Source organism: Eleginops maclovinus, chromosome 1 (genome assembly GCF_036324505.1).
Source record: "Eleginops maclovinus isolate JMC-PN-2008 ecotype Puerto Natales chromosome 1, JC_Emac_rtc_rv5, whole genome shotgun sequence".
NCBI lineage: Eukaryota > Metazoa > Chordata > Actinopteri > Perciformes > Eleginopidae > Eleginops > Eleginops maclovinus.
The window spans coordinates 9,569,609-9,585,430 of record NC_086349.1 but is presented as its reverse complement, the minus strand read 5'-3'; the positions used below and the strand labels follow the sequence as shown (position 1 = coordinate 9,585,430).

General features: G+C 38.6%; 1 protein-coding gene across 1 annotated transcript in view; it reads left to right on the top strand.

Moving 5' to 3' along the window:
- Window positions 1-12,694, top strand: part of bsna (bassoon presynaptic cytomatrix protein a) — a 134,972-nt gene extending 122,278 nt beyond the window's left edge. The window contains 5 exon segments of the mRNA XM_063887197.1: window positions 1,024-1,155; window positions 1,834-1,889; window positions 2,897-3,032; window positions 3,708-3,801; window positions 9,080-12,694. Coding sequence (XP_063743267.1) covers window positions 1,024-1,155; window positions 1,834-1,874 — 173 coding nt within the window. The 3' untranslated portion in view covers window positions 1,875-1,889; window positions 2,897-3,032; window positions 3,708-3,801; window positions 9,080-12,694.
- The last annotated feature ends 3,128 nt before the right edge of the window (window positions 12,695-15,822 follow it).

The following is a 15,822-nucleotide window of genomic DNA, read 5'->3' as shown; positions in this document are numbered from 1 at the left end:
AATCTGCACATAATCCCACAGTGGAAATCACACAGGAGGGGTTTCACTTCCTGGCAGCGGATCACAGTCATTGTGTTTAGTCAGAGCTGGTCAGTTAATTAATTTGGTATTATGTTATTCAGTCAATTAGTTGAGTAGGTCGTAAAATGTATTAGAAAAACAGGTTTTTATCAGATGCATGGATTTGATGTCCCGCAAACAAACATGATCAACAGACGTGAAGCAACAATCGACAATCGTTTAAATATTTGTAAAGCAAAGTAAACAATGCTGCTATGAAAAAACGTATATATGACTTATTCATGAATTCATATTTGCTTAATTATTTTGTATTTTCTGAATATCTTGTGGTTTTGACAACGCATGCCAATGTAGTATATTGTGTTATTTTGTATTATTTGTTTATTACAACTTTCTGACATTTAATTGATTAACTGTTTTAATGTTCAGATTATTAAATATGGGAAATAAACTGGCGCTATAAATCGTTCCCTTGCATTAAAGGAAAAGTTCACCCAAAAACAAAATCATTTGGATTAATAGCGCACCAAAGTTTTCTACAAACAACATTTAAAGCAAAGACAAATATCAACGCTTTGATATCACTGTGTGGTCAGTCAGTGTGTTCTTAAGCCTAGGTGTGTTGTTAAGTTTGTTAGTTACATGGACAGCAAACAAGAAGCAGAGAAGTAATGAATGACAGCTACGAAAGCAGCTATACACAATCTGGCAACACACCACACGAAGTCCATGTAGGTCTATACAGTCGGCAACACATCAAGTCAAGAGTCTGAATCAGTGGACTAACAGGGGCAACTGGTGAAGGATAAGACATATTATTAGTGCCCACTCTGTTTGAAGTGATCTTTGGAAATTGCAATGACAAGACACAGAGCACACCACAGATGTCATCGTTGAAAAAGAAAACTGACATATCTTGTCCTCTGGATACGTCTCTCTCTCATTCCTCCTTTCACTTTCCTGTCATCCTCCCTTCATCTTTCTGTTTTTTGTGCTGTCCAGGCTCCAAGGCAGGTCCTAGGCCAGGAGGTATTGGCAGTGCAGCAGCAGGTCAGCCTGGCCTGGAGGGAGAAGGCATGTTGTCCAAGATCCTCCCTGGAAATGCCGCTGAGCAGGCCGGCAAACTGGGAGATGGTAAGACATACAACTCACCAAAAAACAGCATATTTTAAACAAGTGATTCATCCCTGATATAATTTAAGACACCACTGTTGTTAATAAGGTATCAACTACCGATCATCGCCATGTTAATAGTCTGAAGTGTTTGGAAGAAGGCACTTGTACTTTACTTTGTAACTTCCCTAAATAATATGAATTGGATGGATTCCTGCATAGTCTTTCCTGACACAGGCACAGGTGACTATTTACTTATTGGAAAGTCAATCAAACAACTACAAAAAAATTCAAAAAAACTGCAGAGAGGCACACAACTAAAAAGAGACGTCAAATAACTACACCGATGGATAAATACAATACAAATCTAATGGCAGGGTTAAAAAACGGGACTTTCAGGAGACCCAAAACGACTACAGACAAAAACTACAACAAAGAGAACTAAAATGATTCTAAAGACAAACAATAATAAGCAAATAAAAGAAACACAAGTGCTATAAAAAAAGACAAAACAACCTCATCCAAGCAATAATCATGACATCACTATTTAACACTGATATTATGAATGCATCAAATCTACAGTACTTTAGGTAGAGCACATTTGAAACAAACATCCTAAGTAATGCAAGCATTGTATGTGGTTGAGTCCTTCAGTTCTCACCCATCAGCTAACATCTTTTCTTGTACACATTCTTTCAGCTATAACCGGTTTTGGCAAGAAATTCACCTCTTTCTTCTGAGGTGCTTATAATAAGGTATGTATTATCTTTTGTTTCTTTGTCTTATGTATATCGTATGTGCAAAGTCGTGGGATCATTAATTAGAGAAGCAGAACTTAAAACAGATTAGGGACCAGGAAGGTGATTTATTGTGTATGGGGCTGCTGTTTAATGGGAAAGGTTGTAGCTGAGGTTCTTACATTTAGAACAGCTTCCCTTGAGTAGTTTAAATTTATGAACTGCTCGCAGATGTTGAACTCTTTTGAATACAAGTCATAATACTGTTCATTAAATTAAGTATAACTTCGTGACACTTCTGAGAAAGCAAAGACCTTTTTTGCTTCTAAGAAGATAATGCTCAGACAGCAGCAGTACTTTACATCACATACAAAGAGCTGGAAACATTTATATTACTCTTCAGTGAACAAGAGCATCTTAACATAAGGTATAAAAATAAATCTTTGAGATGCTGGTGGGATAATGACAGATAGCTACACCGGGTTGTTTTGACTCTTGTAGGCAGCAGCGAGTGGGCGACTTCAAAGTGGTTTACTCAGAACAGACAGTGTGTTCCTAAAGCAGCGTGTCTATGTCTAAGTGTTTGTGAGCTTTGAGATTCTCACTCTGTTCTTATTTTTCTATATATTTTGACAACTATTTATACCTTCTATGACTCACTGTCTGTTTCAAACGAGTTGTTTGTTTACAGCAGATCATTACAGCTGAGAAATGTTCACTGTGATGTGACTGCTTTGAGATTTGATTTAGCTTGAGTCTGGACTTTCCAAAAGCATGCAACCACGTAATGATGTTTGCAGAGCAGTAAAAAATACATAAGGCAGCTTGCGAAAGTCCTTTCATGGCCACGTATGTTAAATATTTTATTATTGGGCCCCATCTTGTATCATGCAATTTGAATGGACCACATTGAGGGATGTGAAGAATTTGAAGCTTGACTTTGGCTGATTTTGACATTTTCAAAGACCGTTCTTAATATGACTGGAGACTTCTTTGAATGCTAAAATGTCTCCATGTTTTTGCAGGACTATGTACATGTGAAATGACAGTCACGAGGCCCTGTACCAGAAAAACCTGTGAAGTTTCCCCAGCTTTTATTTTACTGAAAAAGAAAAAGATAAAGAAGAGAGAAGGGAACAGAGAGCAGTGCTGAGCATACTGGTGAGTTCCTTATTGTCATTTAACCTATAAACACTGATTTATGTAAATGTGTCTGCTACCACAGTTTCACTAAGTATCTATTCATCAATCAAGGAAGCTGATTACTAAATTGAGCTGCTGCAGTGAAACCCAGGCTTCATTCATAAGCATATTTATGTCATATGAGAGTTGGTTATTTAAAGGTTAAAAAGGTAATTATAGCAATAAAATGTGGGTTTCATCACCTTGAGCAGTGTTCTTAGCTCACATGATGCACCTGTGTCTGGTTGCTTGTCAGTCAACAGATATGTATCAGAGCTTTTAGACTATAAACAAATCAGAAACTGGCAATTACCATAACCCCTATATGAAATGAGCACAGCCTAACCTTAAAGAGTCCAAAACTAACGGTGACTTTTATTAACATTTAAAGGAAATCCTTTTCTTTTCTTTACTGTAACCCCAACCCTAACCCAAGTAATTACAATCTGTAAGGAATGGGGAAAATGTGGCAAGTTTCATGATGTTAAGGTATTGTTACAGTGTTGTTAAAGTTTGGACATTTAACTTTCATATCCTGGGGGCACATTGGGACAGTTTCTTATATATACATAAATGATGTCCAGATTGTATCACAGGATGTATGTCTTATTAAGTAAACCTTCTGGTCTGAAACACTGCTGCTTCCTCTTGCAGCCAACAAGGACTGGAATCCTCAGGATGCTTCATGTCTCAGGCCTGAGCACACACTGCCAGAGAGAACATGCTACTTTCTCTGGCAGTTCAGACAGTAAGTTACTTTCAACTTTGCCTTACTGATCCCTCAGAGATCTTTTTAAAACTACACTACAAAACTTTCCCAGTAAGTCAAATCGAAAGGGGACCAAAGTCAGGAACATTCATTTGACCTTTAGACCCAGTGCACAATCCTGCTAGTGCTGTTACGCCTTACCAATAAGGGTAAAATAATATTGGTCAATTTGTACATTTCGGAAGTTGTTAAAACTCAATAACTGACCGCTGCTAGGTAGAACAAACTGTTGCTAAGGAGGATGTGCTGTCATATCAATCGGGAGAAAGAAGTCCAACAAATGTATCATCAGCTGTGGACAACAAGCATTAGTTTACCGTGAAATACATTTTGAATATTAATTTATATTTGAGAGCACGAAACTTCATGATGGCTAAGCTGTACCAAGAAAGGAAAAGAAACAGGGCAAGTGCGAGAACACAGAGCGCTGGACGTCAGAGAAATCAACAGAAGACAGACAGGAAGTAAACACCAACGGGAACACAGTATGGGTTCTGACAGGGGTTTAAAAACGAGTTAATGGAAAAGGAAATGGACACAGACTTGGACGGTTACAGAAAACCTCAATCACTGCTGCTGTCGTTTTAACTTATATTGCTGTCGCCACAGTACCAACCGTTGGTACACAGTGGATCAGATCTTTTTTCTCTTAGCATATCAGTGCAATACATTTTGACAGTCTGGCTGCACTTTATCCATTACTTAAAAATGTATTGTACACATTTGCAAGATTCAAATGTATCACTTTGTCTCTGGGATGTTTCTACATCTTCAATTCTCCATATCTCAATTTTTGTCATGTGGTGGCAAGCTTTCTGTGCTTGTTCCTCCAGCTCAGCCCTAAGCCAGTGTTGTGGCAGCTTATGTGTTTTTGCAGCTGTTGTATTGTGGCCTTCCGCTGAAAACACTGGCATCTGGGTTGAGTGAGTTCAAAAGCCTGCAGTCAGATCGGCCACAAATAAATCAGCAAAAGTCATTCCCGTTCCAAGCGCATGGCAATGATTAATGAACTGCCATTTGATTCATCCTGTTAGAGTGAAGTAACAATGAAACATCAAACAAGAAGATCACAATCAGGCTTGTAGCTCATTTTGAGGAATCAAAGTTAACCCCTGCTAGAAATAAAACTAAAGTGGTATCATCAACTTTAATCACCACTCCATGTTGGGACTTTGTACCAACAAATGGAGATGTCTTAGATTAGTTTCCACTTGTTCTGGTTGTGATGGCTTTTAAAAAGGTTCAAGGTGTATTTATCTTCTCTGATAACAACATTGCTGAAGTCAGAATTAGTTCTCAGGTGGGACCTTGAGACCTCAAAACCTAAATATAAACTAATGAGAAGAAAGTGAAATTGTTTTGAAGACACATTTAAAATGAACTCTTCCTAAATTATCTTAATTATGCCATGCTTGAGTATCGGCTAAAATCAACTGTTCACGTAATGTAGCTTTAACTCCTTAATGTGTAAGGCACAGATAGTCTTCTAAAAGCTACGATCCCAGACAACAGCACTCAATAATGTTTCGTGGGTCAACATAGTTGGAGAGAAAAAACACAGATCTCTATCTTTAATATCAGTCCCAGGTAGAACCAGAAGTACAGGTTGACATTTTTAAATATGTCCCTAAGTTAAACAACGTTAAATACGTACTTGTTTGAAACTAAACCAAAAGTTCTACTTAAAACTAACCAAATAGTGTTTTTACCCTAACATAAGCATGTGGTCCTGTTGGGTTCTTCTTTAGTTTTGTTTCAATTTGCAAGGTTAAAATTTCCCCACAAACTGTAAAGGTGCAGTGAAACCTAATTTTGTAGGAGTCAGGGTCAGCAACCCTAACACTCTCTAGCTTACATTGCTGGCAACATTAGTTAGGTCAGTAACTTAGTGATCTTCAAAAATAAATCATTCATTTGTTGTTGGGAATCAAATAAAATATGTTGACAGTGAAGGTTTTTCAGACCAAACAAAACTTATTGCAAATAACTTATGTACTATTGTAATAGAGGCAGGTGTGGGTCGTAATGTCAGCTAATGGCATGGCTCTGATACAGATGTGTTTTGTACGTGTAGCGGTTGTAAAAATAGAAGCAGAAATCCATGCTTCTTTATTTTATTGGACGTACAGTCTTTCGCCTTTGGCACAGCGTGCTTTGAAGCTTCTGATGCACCGTTGGGGGATGAGCAGGCATTGATGTTGCTGCTGTATTTCACAGTGTGCACAGTGTTGCATATGTGCCATAAAAGATAATGTACTGAGCCTGGTCTGTGCGTCTTTTTGTGTGCTGTGCAGCCAAGCGCTGCTGACTAACTGCCTCATGTGACACTCTCTCCTCCCACACTGTCAAACATCACAGCTTCTCTCTCCTTTTGCTCTCGCTTTCTCACTTTCGTGCTGCCTTTCCCTGCTCTCTTATTGTCAGGATTGTCATCTTTTTTTCTCAGCATTGCTTCTAAAGATGTAAGGATCTCCCCCCTTTTTTTTATCCTCCGCCATTTACCATTTTCTACTTTCACCAACCCACTCATGAGGAAAAATGGTTTCATTTCTCTGTCTTTGCTTTTTTTCATACAAAAAAAGCAAATACAGTATCCAGACAGTATACATTACACACCCAAATGAGATCTCATTTTAAAACCATGAGGACAAATATGTTGTAAGGATTGTCTCCACTCCTTTAGGAAGGCTTTGCACAAGTTTTTGAAACATGGCTGCAGGGATTTGCTCCCTTTCAGCCACAAGAGTATTAGTGAGGTCGGCCAGTAATGTTGGCCTGACTCACTCTCATTCAGCCCTAAGGTGTCAGATAGGATTGAAGTCGGAGCTCAGTAGATGTCAACTTCTGGTAAAAACACTGCGTCGTCAAAAACACACTTTTGTCTAGATCTAGAATATCGTTTTATCTAGAAAAAGTAACGTCAAGGCCTCGTCTAAACTGTTCAAAACATACCTAGATCAAAAATATTGAAATGCCCATGCTGTGTCCTTCTGGCCATATAATGTTTTTTTTCCCTTCCCTCCATCTTCCCGTCCAGTGAGTCAGCTTGCTGTTTGCTGTTCACCAGCCCTTTGGGAGCCCGTGTTCACTCGAACAGATTAAATCTAATGCTGGGCAAATGTAAATATACAGCATGTTTGGAGCAGTTGATCTGAGTCAGGCACAGTGGGAGAAAAAACCAGAAGGCAGTGATTCAAAAATGATGCATACATTTTTATATTCATTAGTGAAACATAGTAGAGTTACAATGAGCTCGTAGAGAGGACAGAAACAACCTGTGCATGTGAATATAAATTCCCAAATAGTCTAATGTCTGTTTCGGCTATTCATATTTTAAGAATACTTCCACATTTGAGTTAAAAACAGTTCATCATACAAAAATGACAACACAAGTCTTTGTGTAAGAATGTCCAAGCACATTCTACTGGTTTTGGTAAGACTATACTTTGGTGTAAACTACTTAAGTTCAGTACTTCCTGCCTTGAATGCTGAACCTAAATGAAGAGCATTTGCATTTGAATGTAATTTGCAGGACACAGGTTTGATTACATAAATGGTAGAGACACAGGAGGCCACAGGTGCTGCTAATTGCCGGGTACACAGGTGTTCTGCATTGGGGCTAATTACTGCTGTGTCTATATATAACCTGAAGGGCTCTCGCACTCTGTTTGCCCTGTGATCTGAAGCAGGGAGAAGGGCTCTGACCAAAAGCAAGAATTTAAAAGAAGGCATGTGTAGTTCCCTGTTTGAGGGAATACTAAGGCAGAAGAATTAGTCTGCACAATGAAAGGCCTCAGAGCTTTGAAGCACATTTAAAAAGCCAGATAATACCAAGGACTTGACTTCCCTGTTCTCTCAGGTAGCATGATAACTTGTGCCCTCCCCATTATGTAGACAGTTGCTGATATGTTGTTAAGTGACCTAGACATGTGTTGCTGCTGCTTATTACAGCTTGTACATGCTGGAAATACTACATACATAAAAACAAATAGTGGTTGGCTCAAATGCTTTCCATTTTTGTATTGATTCTGTCATTTTTACACAATTTTCTCAACAAGAAGATCTCCTAACCTTATGTTTACACTATCATTATCACTCTTTGCAGCTATGAGTAGGAAGATTTGAAGGCAACAATGTGGATTTTCATATTAAACAAAAAAATGGCCCAAACTCGTGTGGCAAGAATGCAATGGTTGATAAAACACACATACATGCTACCATTCTTCAACAAAATGCTGCTACAATCATTAACATAAATGTATGCAGATATAAGGCATAATCATTATTGTACATGTATGACGTACTGTAGATCAGCAGTGCATTTCTTTGGCTTATCCACCATCTAGTGGCCAATGTGACTGTTACAGCATTACAGCTCTATACATCAATCCCATGTATTTTAGCAGAGAGGCTTACCGTGTGTCTTCAAAGGGTTCCAAACTAAATCCCTTGATCTCATATGACCTTGAAGCAGCTTTTAAAGCCGTCATGTTGACTCTTGTCGGTCACTTTGGATAAAAGCGATGTCTAAATACAAGGATGTTTTATTTTAATGAGCTTACATGTGACATAGGAAGGGCAGCAACATTTGAATGGCTTGTCGAATCTAAAAACAGAACTGAAAAGTTGTCTCATTTGTTTGTGGGTTGGTGGGTATTCCAGATATCAAAACATACATATGTGCACTTAAGATATCCATGACATGTCCCCTTTAAAACATAGGAAACCTCTACAGGTTGAGACTCACAGCACTGAAACAATTGATTGAGCTAATCTACCCTGCATATACCATTTGGTGAAGAATGCATTAGACCCTTTACGGGCTGTGATGCGGGGTACTTTTGCTCTGAAGTCAGGCCATATCTGCTTCATGTGCCACTAAGCAACTTTCATAGGAATGAACAGGGACCCAGCTCTTTTTATAGATCCACTGTGCACCCAGACATTCTTCATTTATTCAATCAGTCAGGCTGCGTGACCTTTCAAAATGTTTGCTATAAATTGTTGACCCTCCGAATAGAAAGCACAGCTGTTGCGATGTGCTACACAATGTTTGCTATGCTGTTTATATGTGAGAATATTTTAGTCTTATTAGTAGATATTGTAGAGAAGGTGAATATCAATTAGTGGAGAGACAAGTGAATGTTATATTGTCTACATATATTTAAATGAACGTCGAATATTTATCAATGAATATTACCATAACCATGCAGGGTTAGTGTTCAATAGACTAAATGACCTTTTTGTTTTTTTACAGATCATGCCAACTCAACATCCATGCTCTATCCAGTGTACCCAGCCAAAGAATTAGTCTCCACCAAACTACCACGGAGCCCTCCAAACCACCTGTAGTAGTTTCTCAGCCATTCATTACAAGAGCACTGGCAGCCAAAAATGTCAACATTTGTTTATGCTGATATTTTTCCGTGCCAGTAGAGGGAGCTAAACTTACATCCGCCGAGATCTACACAGTTTTGGAAGATGGGTAAAACCAATGGTAGCCATGCCCCAGCTAAGTCCTCCGCGTGGAATCTAACCCTGCAAGTGCAATGGAATAATAAGGTGGTACTCCAATACGCTGACAACGCCACTACTTATATGAAAGCTCCTTTTTCCTGCTCCAGGAAATGGTTGCTGGCATGCAGGATCCTTGGTTTTACAGTCCTGTGCTCAAACAAGGAACAACCCCACCTCTCTCCTCTTTTCTATCTCTTCTCAAAGTAAAAAAAAGAGCGAGGAAAAATGGAATAAAACTTGCTGCAGGTTTTTCTGGTACTAAAAAGGAAAATGTGACGCTGAATGAAAAAGACAAAGCTAACGACGTAGCTGACCCACAGTTTTTGTGTGTCGGCTCGCGTTTCTTTCCACGGTTAGTTTCTATCTACATTCCAGATTGGAACTGTTAAGACCTTTTGCTCCCCCTCTTCCTCTCCTCTCTGCGTTTTTCTTGAATGCTGATTTTTCTTCATTTCCAATCCCCGCCCAATGATCCTCAACTTGCCATGTCTTTAAAGAAGTGTATAGTGGATAAAAAAAAATAAAAATAGGAATTTGGAATGCATGGAACTTTATATCCAAGACCTTACACTGTTCATCATTACTTAACAGAGGCCATAAATACACTGGGAAACACATCTTAGCTAGACGACGTTAACAATAACGATTAAGAGATTTCCGGAGCAACACACAGGAATTGGCCACGGGAATAAGAGGAGCCTTGTTTTTTTAAGAGAAGATATGGATTGGTTTTTGGAGTGAAACTGTATGTCGTCGGGTTGTTTTTCAGCCATTGCAAAGCCATTGAGACAACATTTACCTGCAAGCTTGTGCTGATGGGGTTTCTCCAACTGCTCCAACATTTGGTTCTCAGATGTTCCTCATGTTGTTGTTGGTGGTTATCATATCCTGTGTTTTAATTTTCTTAATAATTGTTATTTTGTTAATTGCTGGTTTTTATGTTGCAGGTAACCAATATCGCCTTAATCATTCTTGAATATTTTATTTTGAAGTGACATCTTTTTTATTACACCCTGTAAACACATATTTTCATCACACCTCTTTTTTATGTAGTGATATCTGCTGGAACACTGGCCACAGTGAGATTAATTTATATTTTTTAACTTTGTTTTTGATAATTGATAGTGATATTATTTATTTTATTTATGTTTTGTAATGTTTTCATCCTGTCGATTTTACTAACTCTTATTTATTATCAATACCTATAAAAGCAATAGAGTAAGAGGTAGGGAAGTGAAGAGCACAATCTTGTGTCATTTAAAGAAGTTGGTGGAGTAGAAACGTGTTGCCTCCGTCTGTCTTACACACCACTGATGTAACGCTTAAACGTACCACCACCAACGTACTCTGACATTGTTCTACTGCTGTACTCGTACATCAGAGAGCAGGAGCTCACCTATAAACACAAGTTTGGTACCACCCAGATCTCCTCCAACGACCAACAGTGAGACATCAAATCTTCACTCACAGGAAGTGTGATGCGCCGCTTGTGTTGGCCAGCTGGAGTCCGATGTGAAAGCACTGCAGGGCAGCAGAGAGGCACTGAAAAGCAGACCAGACACACATTGCGGTAGAACTGGACTTTTTCACCTGCGGGGGTTCGATGTGATTTCTCTGAAAATCCAACATGGACGTTCTTTAGGAGCCCCGCCACGCTCCTTTTACACATCGATGTGTATCAGCATGTGTCTTCACTCACTGCACACGTGAAAGCACACGGTGTCAAAAGAACGAAGAAGAAAAAAAAAAAAAGCACTCACGTGACTGAGGAACCAAATATAACACACTTGGTTGTGTCACAAAGTCACTCGCCTTTTTTTAACTTTTCATTTTCTATCATGGTGGCGTCGAAGACCAAACCCCCGAAAACCTCTCTCTCAGACTGTCATGGAAAACTTCTCAGGTCAGTGTTCTCCCTGCTGTCGCTCCTGCAGTGCATTGTGGGATCTTCGGTTTCGGTACTCTAAAACTGTCGGGCCAAACATTGCGAGGCCTTCAGCAAAACCAACAAAACCCAACCAACTTCTGCTGTATATTGTCTGTGTGAACGCTCGCTGGGAACCTTCGCATGCCGCCCGGCGCAGAAAACCTCAAGGTCACCTCTATATTGTTCTGTTCCTAATGTTTGTACGTATGTGTGTGGGGGTCTGTATGCGTGTATTTAAAGGCCATCATCCAATGTGGAAAAAAAGTAAAGAAAAAACACGAGTTCAACCACAACAAATATGGTGGGCAGAAGAGGCGACCTCTCATCTCCAGTCCTTCTATGCAATGAATCATATTTGGTAAAAACACGAGGAAGAAAAAGGTAATGAAAATACACCAACGGGAAAAGTCATTGTTTATCACACTTGAGTTATTCTAACAATATCTATTTGTTCTGGCATTCCTCATAAATCTAAATAAGGAGGTTCTTTGAATGTGTGTATAATATATCTCACCGGTAAGTTAGGAAATAATAAGAAGGGTCTTTGTTTTACTAGTGGTACTCCTCTCCTCCCTAACTGGGGTCTCTCTAAAATGTGTGCATGGTAGCTCGAAAATGGCAATGAAAGCCGAGAAAGGAGTGTTGCTGATTTTATGAGGTCTAGTAGTTCATTTATTTGCAATACAAAAACTAAATAGGTCAATGGTAGACCAGAAATGTTCAATGATGATTTTATATTTGAAATAAAACTGCATAATAATACACCTTATATTGATAATAAAAAGTTCACATAAGATGCTAAACAATAAACAAGGGACTGTTTGCTCGTCTAAAAACCAATGTGAAAGAAGTCAGAACAAAATGTAATAAGAATATATTTTGAATGAGCATTTATCATAAGCACTCAAAAAATCCCAGCTTTAATGAACGTTGCAAACAAGGCCAATTAGCTTTTTTGAGGCAGGGTACACAGAACAGTTGTCCAGAGATTTATAAATACAAAAAGTAAAGAATTATATAAATATAGAATATATATATATATATAACGATCTAAATACATTCCCTAATAGAGTTCGTGACTGCTCAGGGGTGAAGAAGAAGAAAAGCTCCTCTTTTTCTTATTTATTCATTTATTTATTTTGATGAACGTGACCCAATTACCATGTGATCGCCGACATGTGTGCACTCGTTGTTTGCAGAGAAAGAAATATTTAAAGAATATGTAAGATACACAAAAGCCGTACAAATATAAACATATGATAGATAAGATTTCACTATATTATATAAGACACTAAATACTGCTATAGGCTACTAGTGAAGTACTTTTCAAGGCATTCCTGAAATGAATTAACTGATGTGAGAGTGTTGGTGTTTGAAGATGAACTGCCACTACACACTTAGATTTATAAGCTGAATACACTGGAACAGAAATCTGTTTCAGGTGGTTTCTGCCGTATGAAACATCCTTTATCTCCCAACTCCTACACTTTATTTGAAGTCACTGAAACTGTGTAAAATAAACCATATATTTTTTGTGAGACATTTATGAGAGGATTTATCTGTCAGAATTTATTTTATCATACTGAGGGGATAGCAATCTGAAAGACGGTAGCGATGAAGAAGAGGTGTTTATAATAATAAGACATGGTATTTATATAGCGCTTTTCCTGGTGCTCAAAGATGCTTGGGTGGTTCAGAGGTATTGAAATCTATTATATAATCTACATACAGATGTTATCTGTGTTTTGATTTATGCACAAACACAGATATCAGATAGTTAAAAATCTGAAGAAAGAACTATTTCATTTGATCACAGTATATCAGATTAGTGGCTATTGAAAAATGCTAGGTCATCTTGGCGTTTTTTTTTTGGCCCCTGTAGAGTTAAATTCAGGATTCAGAGTCAGATACACATCTGCCTTAGACCACAGATCAGTGACTTCACCCTATAAGCTGAAAAAGTATCTGAAACTGGAGCGAATCATGTGAGAGAGAACGTTTAAAGTTACCCAGATTATTACCAACCTTCTCTATTTTATGTTGTATGTTTTTGGAGGTTTGTAATAAGTCCAATACAATGTTCTTCAATCACTTTTGCCTCAGGAAAGCACTAACTATACATGCAGCATCCTAACTGAGATATAGAAAAATAAAAGGTTGTTTATGCAGGCGCAATAAATTGGACATTTTAAGACACAAATAGACCATCCCAAGGCCTGATGGGGATACGCTATCATTTAATGACGGCAGCATAACAACATCTGTGTCAAAATGTGTGAAACATGTCACTTTTGTTGCTCCTGTGTGAAAAAAGCCACTGAAGGTGACGTAAATATGCATAGCAGCAAGGGCTTTATACTACAACACTGGTTACTGAAGTAAGCCATCCTGTTACTGCCCTCTGGCCAGTCGTGGTGTCTGTCTGTACTCTGCATGGTGTCTGTCTATATCCTGGAGTGCAAGGTCAGACCACAGCAATTACCAGTTGGCAAAAATCACTGAGCCACTGCCGGCTTTTTCTGAGATGTTGGAAGCACAAATGTTGGCCATAATAGAAGATAAAAAAAGAATTCAATTGAGATCAGGAAACGCTTCTTTAAGGAATATAGCAAAAACTGGTTCCATAGGTAATTTAGATCCGATTGCTGTTTAAAAATGAAGATCTAAGAAGTCTTTACTCATTTTCTAATCCGACATCGAGACTCTCAGCAATAAGGTTGCTCTACAGTCAGAAATCAGATTTTTTTTAAATACCTTTGTGGTGTTGAGTTGAGTGTTTTTCTGACTGACAAATGATTCTTAGCACCACAGAGTTAAACAGTCGATGGTATTTAAGTTCAGCTTCGAGTGCTTTTGGGAAACGGGACTCTGTGTGTTTGTGCGTTCTCAACCAAAAAAGGTAGCAAACAGTGCTAGTACAGTATGTAGTGTAGTACCTGTGCAGATAGAAACGGAGAAAGATTTAAAAACACATCAAAATATATATATATATATAAATATATAAAAAAGTAAATGTTTCATAGGTGAGCGGTTGTAATAAAGACGGAAATAAACAGTCCATCATTCACAGAGCAGTTATTCATCTTCCACCTGTAATGAAGCATAAAGTGCATGACCTGGACACCCCCCCCCCCCACCCTTAGACCTTTTTAACCCCCTGACCTTTGACCTTCACCTCACGGGCTGCCATCTTTTTCCAGTGTAAATACCAGATGAGAACAAAATGTAAATGCCATGAAGGATGTGTTCTGTACGACATACTGCAACACACACACCCACAGGCAGGAGAGAAGCCTTTGCACACCACACAGCGACACAAGCTGGAGCGTATGCAAGCCTCCCTGCCCAAACTGTGTGTGCATAAAAACCACACACACTACATGAAACACAGGTGTTGTAGATCGGGACGATAAATGACGAGAATCGCATTGTGTACGTGAGTGGCTGGCTCGTGCGGAAAAAAAAGCTGTATTCGGAAATGAAAAAAAACAAAAAACATTGGTCTGTGTAGAGTTTCTATACATGTTGTGTTTGTAAAATGAGATGACATCTAAAACATTAAAAAAGGGGGGGGAAATATCTGGGTTCCATGTAAATTTTCAGGGTGGACAGATACTTTTTTGGGGGGTGGGGGGGGGTGAAGAGGGTGACATGGTGAAAAAATAACCCAACAAAATGAATGAAAAAAAAGAGGGTGAAAATAAACTACAGAAAAAAGGTTGAGAGCCTAAAAATGATTACAAAGTGTTCCATTCACTGTTGTAAGTGCAATGAGCTAAATTTCCTGTTTCCCCATTGTAAAACCTTGTGTATGTTTCCGTGTATTCCTCCTGTAAATGGGTGTAGTAGACCTGGTGCATCATGCCATGTAATGTGATGAATGACAAATTATGACCTTACAATACATTTCAATCAGGAAAAATAAATAAAAGACAAATACATAAAAAGAAAACCCTGCTGTGTACCCTGTTTTTATTGTGTTGTTTTTAAGTGCATTCTGATTTTAAACGGGCCATCTTGCTTTTGGGGATTTCCCTTTCCTGTAGTATGTTATACTTGTTTTTGTGAATATAAAAGGTCTGCAAAGGAAACACACCCTGTGCACTCCCTGCCTGAGACACCTTCATTGGACTCCTTTTTCAATTCTGTAACATCACTATGTTACAGAATTGTATTTGCTAGCGCTCCAACACAATGTACGAGGAACATCTCTCAGAACAACAGAGCAAGCCAGCTAACCAATCAGAGCAGACTGATCTTTGGTTTCAGACAGAGGGTGAAAAGAGGTGCTGCAGCACAGGCAGGATGAGAAAATGAAAGACCTTTTTGAACTTTAAAGCATGGAGACATGTCCCAGGAGAGGAACAAAATGCAAATCTGAAACTTGAAAATGCGCATAATGGGGCCCCTTTAAGTTTCATTCTAAATATCATTATCATTGATAATGACTAACAAACATGTTCACTGTTTTAAATATTACTGTAGTTTACAGGAAAAAACAAACATGTTCTCATTCTCTACATATCTGAAGTGTACGGTACATTTAGTGCAGTAGG